The 14,342-nt window shown below is 44.4% G+C and overlaps 1 protein-coding gene across 1 annotated transcript; it reads right to left on the reverse strand.

The window, feature by feature from the left end:
• Window positions 1-6,653: 6,653 nt before the first annotated feature.
• Defb123 (defensin beta 123) lies at window positions 6,654-13,601 on the reverse strand. Its single transcript, XM_015484724.2, has 2 exons — window positions 13,378-13,601; window positions 6,654-6,876 (listed from the first exon to the last, which is right to left on the reverse strand). Exons 1-2 carry the CDS (start codon window positions 13,433-13,435, stop codon window positions 6,731-6,733), a joined length of 204 nt encoding a protein of 67 aa, XP_015340210.1. The 5' UTR covers window positions 13,436-13,601; the 3' UTR covers window positions 6,654-6,730.
• Window positions 13,602-14,342: the final 741 nt, after the last annotated feature.

Raw genomic sequence — 14,342 nt, forward strand, 5'->3', positions numbered from 1 at the left:
GTCTAAGATCACACAGTTCCCAGGGGACAGAGCCTAGAACTTGGACTTATATCTCTGGATGTGAAGCCAAGGCTGTCTCTGAGGTGGAATGATAGCCACACATTGGTAGGACAGGTCAGTATGAAGGGGATGCTCCTTGGTACTGCAGGTGTGTAAGGTGTACCAGTCAGATAGGGGACATTAGACCAAGGCTGCTTGCTCTGAATGGGTGATTAGAAATACCATCCAGAGCACAGACTTTCTTCAAGGAGTCACTGAGTGATTGAGATAACGATAATATTGGTTACCCTTTATTAAGTATCAATTGCCTTACCTACATCATCTCACTTAATTCTCACAGTCATGTATATTAGTATCTCTGCTTTTTCTGTGAAGTAACCAAGGCTCTTAGTGAAGGGAGTTGCCCAGTTCAAACCCTAGTAAGCAGTGGAGCTGGGACTCTACTTTGGTTCTCCAGCATCCATTTTGTCTTCCAAGTCACTCTTATTTGTGCTTTTAAAATAACATTTTTTCCTAATTGTGAAAATAATGCATACTTATAGGAAAAACTTAGAAAACTGAGAACAACACTTAAGAAAACTAAAATCATCAGTACTTTCACTGTACAGAAATACAAATTAAAAAAGGTATAAAATGCAAATTAAAATGAAGTCAAACTGTAGATATTTTGTGTTCTGTTTTTTTTTCACTTATTGATATATCACGACAATTTCTGACTATGCTTATTCCTCCAAGACAAGATTTTTCTTAAAAAAATATTTTTTAGTTGTCAACAGACCTTCATTTTATTTATTTATATGCGGTGCTGAGGATTGAACCCCGTGCCTCACACATGCCAAGCAAGTGCTGTACCTCTGAGCCACAACCCTAGCCCCAAGACAAGATTTTTAACACTAAATTGCTTCCTGAATCTGGAATTCCCAAGCCTCTGGTATTACAGGTATAGGCCACCACTGGTTCAAGGAGAGAATCCTCCAGTATATTTGTCCTGTAATTGTTCACATTTGCTAAACATAGACATGACACAGGAGTACACAGGTTTTCAAAACGTATGTGACAAACATATTGTAGAAATTCATTATATGAATTTATGTAGAAATATATGTAGAAATTCATTATATGTATGCATATTATATTATATCCACAATATATAAAGAACTCCTACAAATCAATAAGAAAAAGACAAACAATTCAATAATAGAGTGCAAATATTTAAACAGACATTTAACAATAATAAAAGGTATAAAGTCCACGGAAAGATGTTTAGTATCATTGATCATCAGGGAAGTGCAAATTAAAATCACAATGAGGGCTGGGGGTGTAGCTCAGTGGTACAGCACTTGCTTAGCATGTGTGAGGCACTGGGTTCAATCCTCGGCACCACATAAAAATAAATAAATAAAATAAGGTATTGTGTCCATCTACAACTAAAAAAAATTTTAAAAAATCACAATGAGATTAAAAATCACTATACACATGAAAGTAATTAAAATAATAAGACCCAGGATAGCAAGGTTGGTGAAGGTATGAAACAACTAGAAATCTGATAGGTTGTTCATGGGAATGTAACATGGGTCACCACTTTGGGAAAACAATTTCAGAGTTACTTTGAAAATTAAATAGATATATGTCTTCATAAAGACGTTTCTTTATTTGTAATAGCCCGCAAGTGGAAACAACCCAAATGTTCAGCTGGTGAATGGATTTATTGAATTATAACCACACGATGCCACAGTACTCAATAAACAAGAATAATTTCTTGATAACACACAACTGAATTAATCTCAGAAACATTAAGGGAAAAGAAGTCACCCACCAAAGAGCACACACTGAATGATTCTACTTTACATGATGTTTTGGAAAGACAAAACTAAATGGATTTAAAAAGAAAAAAAGTTCAATAGAAAAGAAACCCCAAAAAAATACTGTTTTTTTTTTTTTAAATCAATTAGTTATCGATGGACATTTATTTATTTATTTATTTATGTGTGCTGATAATTGAACCCACTGCCTCACACATGCCAGGCAACCGCTTACCACTGAGCCACAACCCCAGCCCCAAGTACTGTTTTCTTGACGTGTCTTTTTTTCTCAGCACACGTTTGCAGATTCGTGTAAATGACCTGCTTATGGCCCTCAAAGCAGGAAATCCTGGGAGAGAGAGAAGCATTATTTTTTCAGGCCTGCAGTCAACGGTGAGACCGGTGATTTGCAAGGGAGATACTGCCCTCAAGGGGTTATTATTGGATATTGCTAGGGACATTTTTGATTGTCAATTCCCTATTGCAATTTAGGGGGCTGGGGGTGTCAATTCCCTATTGCAATTTAGGGGGTTGGGGGCTAGGCATATTATCTGGCATGCAGTGCGATGGACTGTCCAAGAAGAAGTACCGACTTGTTTCCTCAAACTTGTAGGTGAGAAGCCCATTTATAATTTTATGAGCCCAGAATGAAGGCTGTTTTGCAAACATTTTTTTTTTCCACCTGAATTTTCCTGGAATGAAACTGTTGTGTAAATCACTGTCTGACAATACAGTTTTGGTTAGAACATCACCGAACCTCTTCAGACTTTTTGAAAGTCGGACCAGGAAGCAACACTGTGGGCAGTATCTGGGTCACTCCCTACCCCCGGCTGAAGCTGGCTTTGAACTCACAATCTTTCTGCCTCAGCCTCCCAAGCCGCTGGGATGACAGGTACCAGAAATGGTGTCAGCAACTGGGGCTGCTAAGATGGGATTCCTGAAGGGTATTGATATCATAACGTAATTATGACATCATGGGCCATGGAAGATAGGTCACTGGTCACCTATGCTATGCGGTGGCACCACATTTATTTGAATCACCACTTGCAGTGGCTTGGCTGGATGTTGTCAATGGAGGCCAGGTTCTGGAAGAGCCAGTGGCTGCTGCTGTATTTTACTTTGGGAAGGGGACTGTGGGGACTGTGGGGTGACCGGGGATTTCTGACAGCGCTCAAGAGCTGACAGAAGGAAAGTGACAACACAGGGTTTTCAATTCCCAGTCAGAGTCAGGTTCAGAGCAGATAACAGAGGTCGATGTGGTCCTCAGAGAACCTCTAATTTCTTGTAGCTGCAGGAAAGAGGGGCTGAAAATCAGACCCTCAATTTCCATATCCACGCTGTGGAATTCTGTTGGTCCAATTCAATGGTTTATGTGAAAATTAGGGCTTAGATTGGGAAGAAATAGCATCTTGCAGCTTGGCAAGGGGTCATTTGGTGGACTTGAAACAGTTGACTTGTATGATAGATTACGTTTCACTTGCCCAGTTATTTCCAGAGAGGCTGGACCATTTCACATCCCAAGCAGAGGTGTGTGAGAGTTGCAGCTGTCAAAACTCATACCTCATCAACAATCATTTGGTCAGTCACTTTAATTTGTTTTTGTGGTGCTGCAGGGTGAACCGAGGGCCTCGTGCATGCTAAGCAAGTGCTCTACCACTGAGCTGCCTTCCTAGCCCTTCACTTTAATTTAGACACTCTAATTAATGTGTATAGTGGTATTTTATTGTGGTCTTATTTTGCATTCTTTAATAACTAATGCTTTTTGTGCATTTATTTGCCATAGTGTGTATCTTTTTTTTGTTGTTGTTGAACTATCTGTTCGAAATCTATTGCTCTTTTTGTTAATGGATTGTTTGTTTTCTTTTTATTGAGTTTCCAGAGCTCTACATATTCTGGATAAAAATCTTTAATAAGACATTCATGTAAAAATTTTTTTAGTTGTAGATGGATACAATATCTTTATTTTATTTATTTTTTAATGTGGTGCTGAGGATTGAACCCAGTGCCTTGTACATGTGAGGCAAGCGCTCAACCACTGAGCTACAGCCCCAGCCCAAGACATTCATTTTTAAATATTTTCTTTTCTAGGTCTTTATGACTGATTTAGTTTTCTCAATTTTTCTGGCCTTGCATTAATTAAGGCACTTAATGCTCATAACTTTTATTTATTAAAAAACTTTTTTGTTATATACTGATAAGATAAAAGAATGTTTCAAAAACATGAAATTCAGGAGGCTGAGACAGGAGGATCGTGAGTTCAAAGCCAGCCTCAGTAATGGCAAGGTGCTAAGCAACTCAGTGAAACCCTGTCTCTAAATAAAAATACAAAATAGGGCTGGGGATGTGGCTCAGTAGCCAAGTATCCCTGGGTTCAATTCCTGGTACAACCCCTCCCCAAATATATTAAATTATAAGATGGGTGCATTAGTGCATGCCTATAATCCCAGTGACTCAGGAGGCTGAAATAGGAGGATTGCAAATTCAAGGCCAGCTTCAGCAACTTGGTGAGTCCATAGCCACTTAGTGAGACCCTGTCTCAAAATAAAAATTAAAAAAAAAAATTAAAAAGGGCTAGGAATGTGACTTAGTGGCAAAGGACCCCTGGGTTTAATGCCTTGTGTGTGTGTGTGTGTGTGTGTGTGTGAGGGGGGGGAAGAATTTGAAAGTATAAAAAGAATAAGACAACAAACACCTCAGTATCTACCAACAATTTTTAAAAAAAAGTCACATTACCCCACTCTGTTCCTGTAGAGGTAACTACTAATCTCGATTTGTGTTTATTATCATCTTAGCTTTTATTAATAGCTTTATCACTTGTGTTTATAGCCCTAACAAAAATTTGATTATATGTGCACAGTTTTGAACAAGCAAGTATGGGACAAATTTTGTTGGAATTTCATTGAATTTAGGAACAATAAATATAAAATTGATTCTTTATTGAGACTCAGTTCATGAACATAGTTATGTCTGTTAATTTAGGCTTTCTATAATCTTCCTTCCTTTCTTTATCTCTCCCTCTCTTCCTTTTCTTTCCTTTTTTTTTCTTTTTGAGACAGGGTCTCACTATGTTGCCTATGTCATTGACTGTGAACTTGAGATCCTCCTGCCTTGGCCTCCTGGGTAGCTGGGATTGCAGGGCGATGACACTGCACCTGGCTTCACTGGTCTTCTTGAGTCTGTGGATTGACGTCTTTCAATAATTTTGGAAAATTTACAGTATTATATTTTAAGAATACATATTCCCCTCTTCTCTTTTGGTACTCCACTTAAGCACACAGTAGGCTATTTGATATTGTTCCAGCCTCTTGTGCTTTGTTATGTTTATTTTGCATTCTTTCTTTTCTCTCTGGGGTTTGAGTTGTGTATTGTCTATTGATCTACTTTGAGTTCACTTATTCTTTCTTTCTTTCTTCTACTATGCACTCGGTCTGCTGTGAAGCACATCTAGTGTATTATTCTTGATTTTAGATCATATATTTTTTGGTTTAAAATGCTCAATTTATTCTTAGAGATTCCACTTGAGGGACTGCTATGTGATGATCTGCAATGGATCCTATCAAGTGTTCATGTCTTTGGACCCTGGGTCACGTGACTTGCTTTGGCCAATGAGACTCCAGCAAATAATACAAACAGAAGATTGACAGATGCTGTGTATTGGGCCTTCCCCTCTTGGAACTAGCCTCTGCATAAGAAGGCAAAGTAACTTCCTTGAGATGGAGAGGCCTGGTGGAGAGAGATGTAGTCACATGAGTGACTCCATGTGAGAAAATCAGAAGAAACATTCATTCAACCCACAGAATTGTGAGAAATAATAAAAAGTTATATTTTAATCTACTAAGTTTTAGAATGGTTTTGTGATATGGCAGTAGAAAACAGATACTTTCTTATATACTAGTTTTAATTTTCCATCCTATCATCTTTCTTATTTATTTTGATGCAGGGGTGATTGAACTCAGGGGCACTTGACCCCTGAGCCACATCCCCAACCCTATTTTGCATTTCATTTAGAGACAGGGTCTCACTGAGTTGCTTAGTGCCTCACTTTTGCTGAGGCTGGATTTGAACTCACAATCTTCCTGCCTCAGTGTCCCAAGCCGCTGGGATTACAGGCATGTGCCACTGTGCCCGTCCCTATCATCTTTTTTAAAATAAAACTTTTCTTCTGATTTCTTTAGTATATTTATGATAGCTATTTAAAGTTGTTAATGTACTGTTTTTGAGTCTGCTTCTATTTGATTATTTTTATTTTTGATTGTGGGTCATATTTTTTCTGCTTCTGTGAATGTCTTATAATTTTAAATTGTACAGATGCCAGAAATTGTATTTAAAAGAACTAGAATAGATATTATTTATCTATTCTAGTTAGGGACTAGAATAAATATTATTTTTCCCTCAGGGAGAACATTCTCCTTCTGAATCTGGTTGTTAATATGCTTCTGCAAACCAAGAACATAAAGTGTACTTATTTTTTGTTCAAGGAAAGTTTTGAGATTTCAAACTAATGATTCACTGTACAAGGATGAGGGTACCAGGATGAATAACGCAACCAAGGACAGTTTGAGAACAGAATTATCACTGAGTTAATTTCTGAAAAGAAACATCCTTTTATCTTAAGCTTTTTACCTTAAAAAATTCTAGAAGAGCACACAAATACATCTTTTGTTAGCTGCCAGAACAATTATGCCACCCTATCTTGTAGATTCCAGGAAATTCCACCGAGCTTTGGTGAGAGAGTGAGTGTCGTGTTATGAAAGTAGTTTTGACTTCCTGAACCACCTGTGCGGGGCTCTCCTGCGGGTCCTGGGGTACACCAACAGGCGAACACGGGGGTCAGCCACAGATGTTTATTGACAAAGAGCTCAAGAATCCCCCGGCTCAAATCTAGGGTGACTTCATGGGCCTTTTCCGGGCTCCAGGCTGCAGGGCACTCACAGCAGCCATGGCTTGTTCTTGGGCTGGTACTTGGGCTTCACACAGCACATTTTGCCGTTTGTGCAGTAAACATAGACCTTCTCCTTCCTGGAGCATCTCTGGCGGCATTTGCCATGAAGGTTCCAGCACCTCAAGGCGTCACCTGAAATGAAGGAGAGACAGGAGGAGTTTGGGGTTTTAGGGTGACCCTCATGGGGTCACCAGGGTGGAGTGATAGAGGAATAGAAACTGAAGTTCAAGGAGGTTAACTCTGCTGGAATCTGTGGGTCGTGGGATTAGAGAGAGGGAAAGAGAAAGAGAGAGAGGGAGGGGTGAGCAAGAGCGCGGGGAGCCCCCAGTCTTCGGAGTAGTTATCAGGTTTAAAGAAACTACCAAAGGCCAGTGAAAGAATCTCGAAAGGAAGTAGGAGAACGATCCCCGTGATTGTGAGGGTCTGGGAATGTTCTGTATGCCCACCTCCCTGAGGGGAAAGGCCAGAGGGTCATTGCCAAATTAGCCCTAGACCAAAGGAGGTCCCTGAAGAAGCTTAACAGTCAGTTCTAAGATTGTCCATCTGATTACTAGTGACCTAAGTGCACGGCAGAACATGATCCAGCACTCTTGAAAGGAATATAACTGAATACAGCAACCAAGGGTGTAGATTTGACAGGGTATAGAGCCGCCAGCTAATTTTCCAGGCAAAACAACAACAACAACAACAAAATCAGGAAAATATGACCCATAACCAGGAGAAAATCAATCCACTGATCCAGAAATAACAAAGATGATGGAACTAGCAGATGGACATTTTTTTAAAAAAATTTATTTATTTATTTATTTAGTTTTCGGCAGACACAACATCTTTGTTTGCATGTGGTGCTGAGGATCGAACCTGGGCCACACGCATGCCAGGCGAGCGCCCTACCGCTTGAGCCACATCCCCAGCCTCAGATGGACATTTTAAATATGCTCCACAGGCTAAAAAAGGTACAGGGAGAACAAGGGCATGATGAGAAGAAATAAAGGTGTAAAAATATTCATATGGAAATTCTTGAAATGAAACATTAGTGAACGAAGAGCTCATTTTGTGAGATTAAGGGCAGATTAGACTGAAGAAGGAAAGATGGATGAAGGTGAAGACATAGCAACAGAAACTACCAACATGAACCACAGAGGGGGAGCCAGGGCGGGAGAGGGAGGGAGAGAGAGCGCAGACATAATGAGCAGATTAGCATTCCTCCAGCCAGAGCCCCAGAGGAGAAGAGAAGGAGAGACCCAAAACAGCACTTGAAGGAATAATGGCAAAGAAGTTTCAAGGTTGACAACAATAGTCAATGCACAGAAGCAAGAGCCTCAGTGAACTCCAAGCAGAACAAAACCTGAAGAGAAACAGGCAAAGGCATGTCATAGCAAATCCTAAAAATCATGCTGAAGAAAAAAATCTGAGAGAGCCACAGGACACATGAAATACACAGGGAAAATGATGACAATAATAGAAGAAGTCCATCAAAAACTGCACACTATCAGAAGACAAAAGAGAGAAGCTTTAAAAGTAACAAAAGGAAACAAATTCAACCCAGGCCAGGCGTGTGGGGGGGGGCACACCTATAAGCCTAGTGACTTTGGAGGCTGAGGTGGGAGGATCACAAGTTCAAGGCCAACATTGGCAATTTAGCAAGACGCTAAGCAGCTTAAGAAGACTGTCTCAAAATAAAAGCAAAAAGGGTTGGGGTGTATCTGAGTGGAGAGTGCCCCTGGGTTTTCAATCCTTAGTACAAAAAAAAAAAAAAAATCAATCCAGCTCCTTCCTTCCTTCCTCCTTCACTTTCTCCCTCCCTTCCTTCCTTTCTTCCTTCTTTTCTCCCAATCTTTCAGGTGATTGAGCCCATAGGGTCTTTACCACTGAGTCACATTCCCAGCCCTTTTTATTTTGGGACAGGTTCTCATTAAGTTGCTTAGAGCCTCACTAAATTGTTGAGGCTGGCCTCTAACTTGTGATCCTCCTTCCTTAGCCTCCTGAGTCTCTGGGATTATAGGTGTCTGACACCATGCATGACTCAACCCAGAATTCTTTACACTGCATAAGTCCTCTAAAAATGGGGAGCTACAACTTTAGCTGAGAAATTTTATCACCGAAAGATGTCACTACAAGAAGTGTTAAAAGAAGTTATTCAGGCAGGAGAAGAATTATATCAGATGGAAGATTAGATGTCTACATAAAGGAGTAAAGAGAGCCAGAATTGATTAATATGTGGCCAAAAGTGAACAACATTTGTTCTCATTTAAAATATAATTGCTTAGGGCTGGAGATACAGTGGAAGACCATTTGCGTCATATGTGCAAGGCCCTGGGTTCAATCCCATCACTGGGAAGAAAAAGATGATCATTTAAAGCAAAATGAGAGCAATGCACTGTGGGGGTCATAGCAGGTATAGAAGTGAAATGTAAAGCAAAAGCACAAAGGCCCAGGGGGCGGACATGGAAGTGGCTCTTTGAAGGCTCCACACCACTGGAATTACTACTCCAAGGCAGACCAGGCAAGGATAAAATTGGCTATTACAAACCTTAGAGCTCGCTCAAGATCTGGTGCAGGAATTGTACAAGATGGGCCTAGAATATTTTGTTACACCCTGAAATCGCTTCCATTCATTAATAAAGGACAAAATGCTGAGAATTCCTCTTTTCTCAAGTCACCAGTATTGGAAACTTTGTACTGAAATCATTATCATTCTTCCCCGAGGAACCAGGTCTTTCCACACTGAAAAGCAGCCTGATTTCTGTCAGGTACAGAGTTGTCAGATAAGGAATTTGGGGATGCAAAATCCCCCCTATTTCTTGGTTTTGTGCTTTCCATGGAAATGGGGGGTCCTGAAGCCATTTCTCAGCCTGAGGCCTGCTGTGAATCCCTGTCCACGTTGTGCTGAGGTTCGGCTTTGCCTAGAAGTCAGACTCAGCCCTTCCCCTTAGTCTGATGACAAACCCAGTTCTGTCTTCGTTGGGTGAGACGGTTATAGGACGAGCACCTGATCACATTTACTAAGTCACTCATTTGCTTTATGTGATTTTCAATATCTGGGATTCTGTGTTTTATTTTGCAAAGAAGACAAGGAAAAACCATCATTTTAACAGCAGCATCTTGGTTTTTAACTTGAGTGTTAGGATGAGCTATTGGTCTGGGAGAGAGGAAAGATACTCAGGCTTTTTGTTTTAGCCTCTTTGGAGGCTATTTAGCAAGAATCTACACATTTTGAAAATACGAATAATCTTTACCTTGTAACTTCCTTTCCAGATGCCTATCCCAGGAAAATAGCCACAGATATAGACCAAGAGGACTTTAGGGAGCAGGTACAACTATCCCTGAGTTAGACACCCACCCTCGGAGAACTTCTGGTCCAGTGAGGGGAAGAGGGGAAGAGAGCTCAAGTGTGGTTCAAGTTAAGGAGCAAGAACTGAGTGCTCCAGGGGTCAAGGGTCAGGCTGAGGGAGCTTCCTCCCAACTCCCATCTTGCCCACAGGAAGTGGAAGGGAAACACTTGCAATTGTTTCCAGGGCACTGGGCAGTCTCAATCCACTTCCTGTAACCGCAGCAGCAGGCTTGAGAGCCCTGGTGGAGCTCAATCCTCCTCTGCCAGCCCAGTGGGACAAGCTGGGCACAGTGGTCTTCTGCTTCTCCGCCGCTGCAGCCTGCGGACTGACCTGACCCCGGGAAGCGGAGAGAAGTCGTGGGGAAAGGCAGGGCAAGAGGATCTGTGGCTATAAACACCCAGGATGCTCTGGAGAGATCGCCAGGGCAGGGGCGCACTCCCTGCCGGCAGTCAGAGCATAGCTCAGGGACATTGCCAGTGCTTTAGAGAAATTCCTGTCTGCTGCGAGGACACAGCACGGCATGGGACCGCCTGAAGGGGGGTTTGAAATGGCTGAGAGATGCTACCAACGTTTCCCTCTGCTCTCCTGTAGCATAAAATGGATCCGGAAAGTCTGCAAATTCTCTTGTCTCTGGTGAAGACAGGGAAAGAGGTGACGAGAGTTGAGATCCAGAGGAACCTGCCAAGGCCAGACTCCAATGAGGAAGGCAGGAAGAGAAGGTGTGAATAGCCTTAATCTGGAAACCACATGGAAGAATTGATTGAAATGAAGGGTCAAGTCAATGGGGACCAACCCCTGACAAGGCCAGGGGATTTCACCAGCCATGGGATCTGGTAGCAAGTACTAGAATACTCACTAACCATACCCAGTGAGAGCTATCCCAGAAGTCAGTGAGGATCAGGCCCAGGGCCTTAATTACCACCTCCTGCTCCTGCCCCAGGTCCTCTGCACCTGCTATTCCCTGAAGCCTATGTGTTCTTCCCCATCACTAACTCCTTGTGCTCCCTAAGGTCATAGAGAGTCATGCCTCTCCCTTAAACATGGCAAATCCACCTCCTGGTATTTGCTGTCCCCTTTACTACCTATTCTACTCATTGAACTCATCACCTGTCATACTACAAATTTCACTTATTATTCTAAAAAATTCATTGGGCCAGTAGAATGTAAGGTCAAAGAGGACATAGATTTTGCTCATCTTGCTTTGTTCTGTTTTGGTCCCTCTAGAACCTATCACAGAGTCTGACACATGAAATCCATTCAACTGTATTTACTGAATGAACCAACTCATTAATTCATTGATGACCTATCCAGTCATTTCCTCCTAAACCCAGATGGAATTCTGGGAAGGGGAAGATGGGGCATAAGAAAGAAGACATGCCAAAAGACCAAATTCAAGAGACTGAAGCCAAGCATGGTGGCACAAATCTGTAAGCCCAGCCACTGGGAGCCTGAGGCAGGAGGATCACAAGTTCAAAAACAGCATGGGCAACTTAGCAGACCCTATCTCAAAGTGAAAAATAGCAAGGGCTGGGGGTGTTGCACAGTGGTAGAGCACTTGCTTAGCATGAGTGAGGCCCTGGGATCAATCCCTAGTAACAGGGAGGGGGGGGAGGGNCATATGGAAATTCTTGAAATGAAACATTAGTGAACGAAGAGCTCATTTTGTGAGATTAAGGGCAGATTAGACTGAAGAAGGAAAGATGGATGAAGGTGAAGACATAGCAACAGAAACTACCAACATGAACCACAGAGGGGGAGCCAGGGCGGGAGAGGGAGGGAGAGAGAGAGAGAGAGAGAATATGAATAATTTTTTTTTTTTGGGTACTGAACTCAGGGGCACTCAACCACTGAGCCACATCCCCAGCCCTATTTTGTATTTTATTTAGAGACAGGGTCTCACTGAGTTGCTTAGGGCCTCGCCATTGCTGAGGCTGGCTTTGAACTCATGATCCTCCTGCCTCAGCCTCCTGAGCTGCTGGGATTAAAGGCGTGCACCACTGAAGAAAAGCAAACATCTAGCTGCTGAGTTTAAAAGGCACAGCCCCTGTGCAATCTCTCCTGCTCCTTCCTCCCACCGACTCCTCCATTATCAGAATAGAAGTTCCTGGGAACTTTCAGATAAGTCATAGAAAATAAAGAAACTGCTTGTTTTTCTTCCCCAGAGAAAAATTTCAGTGTGTTCATTGTTGTTCCTTGAACCTGATATCACTGTGCACCCACGATGCTGTCAGACCTTGGGAGAAGTGAGGAGACTGACCCTGTGAGCATCTGAGGGGCTTTGGGAGCCACAGAGTTAGAAAACAGCGGGGTGGGCTCTCACCTGGGTTCTGTGCTTTCTTCTTTACCCCAGTTGGGTGGTGTTTCGAGCCATAGACAGATGCAAGGACCTAGGTGAACTTGCTTAGGGATTTCTCACATTCGGACTCTGGAATGGTAAGTGTGGGCCTTGGGGAGGGCAGAAGCTTCTGCCAGATGAGCAGGAGGTGGCAGGTGGCTGGTGCTAGGCTGGGGTGGGCAGACCTGCCCAGGGCCCTTTTCTGGCTAAGTCTTCCCGCAGCCTCACCTGGCCCTGGAGGCTGAGACCCGGGCCGTGGACACATGTTCAGCTTCCCCCCATCCAACCTACAGTCGGGACAGTTCCCTGAAGGCACCGTGCTCTCTCCCACGTCTGGACCCTCGAGCAAGCTGACCTCTGCCTGGGCCACCCTTCCTGCTCTACCTCTTCTCCTTCCCTTTCTCTTTTCTTCTCAATTCTCAGGACCGGGTATCCCTCCAGGACTGTGCTGCCCTCTGCCTGGGCTGGCCCCTCCCAGGTGTACCTAGTCCCTGCTTCCCCCTGCCACCGCCTGGGTGGCAGGGCTGTTTAGCTGTCTCCCCAGGGCCATGCCGTTTATCTCCGTGGCCCTGGTTCCCAGCACAGAGTCGGGGCAGAGACAGCAAAGTGAATATAAGCTTTTCTCTCCCATTAAGGCAGCTGAGATCTCTCCTGGGGACATTTTTGCAAAGGTTCTGCTATTGCCCTGTCCTCCTCCTGGCTTCTCCTACCCACCTGTCCCCCTCTTCCTCATGTGCCAGGCCACCTGGAGCTGAGCAGGGGAAGGGAGGGTGGAGTGACTGGGGAGAAACTCTGGGTGTTGCAGTTGGTACCTGAGATCTGCAACCTGGTGCCGGCCAGTGACCTCCTCTGCACGACCCTGAATGCTGGCCCCTTGCTGGCCCAGGGAGTCAGTCCTCCCTGCCCTTGAGGCCGGACCTCAGTCTCTCCATCTTTCCCCTCCCCAGAAGGGGTCCAGGTTACCTGGAGTGAGCTGGGACAAGAGCAGCAGAGCCACCAAAGTCAGCGATAGGAGCTTCATGGTTGGAGCCGGCTCGAGGCAGAGCAGCTAGCAGGGCAGAGCCGTGGCAAAGCTAATGGGGGCTGGGGGACTGCCCTGTCTCTGGCCAACACTCCCTCTGATCGCCCGGAACTCAGATGCCCATGGGGACAGTCCCACGCCCCAAGTCCACAGTGTGGGTCACACATCCCTGCCGATAAGCCTCCCTGTATCTTTCTGACAGCAGGGTGCTCGGCCAAGGTCAAGGATGCGCACAGCGCCCAGCTCGAAAGCGCCGGCACCCAGTGACCACGAGGGGGCGCCACGAACCAGACTCCGGAGGGTCCGGGAAGACTTGGAGCGGAGGCGCCCCGAGCAGGGGACGGAGAGTAAACGCCCCAGCTACAGCCACGAGCCGGAATGAGGCTGCAGGCTGAGGAGTGTGTGGAACAGACGCAGCTGTGGCGAAGAGGGAGAGGACAATGGCAGTGAGAGAGGAGGCTCCGAGCACCGCCCCTGCCCACCGAGCCGGGCGCCCACTGCCAAGGCCGTCCTCTGGGTGCCAGGTCCTGCGCTTTCCTCAGAGACCCAAGGACCCTCGATTCCGGCTGCCTCCTCTGGATCCAGGGTGTGAAAACTCACGGGGTTTCCTCTGGTCCCCTAGCCCTTGGGTGGGAGGGGCTGCATCCTGTAGTTACTAATGTGTCGCCTGGGGGTCCTGTTTGTGTTCTTTCAAACTTTCAGCAAACAAGTTGTAACCGTTGCCTCTACTAAAATCTTGGGTTTCAACTATTTATGTGCCTTCTCTTTCCTGGCTGGACCCTGCTTGATACAGAGGTCGAGTGTGGCTGGGGACCATGGGGCGTGCCTGTAATCCTATGGCTGGGGAGGCTGAGGCAGGAGGCTAGCCTCCCCAACTTTGGGACACCCTGCCTCAAAATAAAAAATA

Source organism: Marmota marmota, unplaced genomic scaffold (assembly GCF_001458135.2).
Source record: "Marmota marmota marmota unplaced genomic scaffold, marMar, whole genome shotgun sequence".
NCBI lineage: Eukaryota > Metazoa > Chordata > Mammalia > Rodentia > Sciuridae > Marmota > Marmota marmota.

What these genes read in the sequence shown, in the direction of transcription:
- Defb123 (XM_015484724.2), bottom strand. Translation starts at nt 13,435, where the DNA reads ATGAAGCTCCTATCGCTGACTTTGGTGGCTCTGCTGCTCTTGTCCCAG. An exon ending in CTTGTCCCAGCTCACTCCAG is followed by an intron (nt 6,877 to 13,377) that starts GTAACCTGGACC and finishes CCTTCATTTCAG; the next exon opens with GTGACGCCTTGAGGTGCTGG.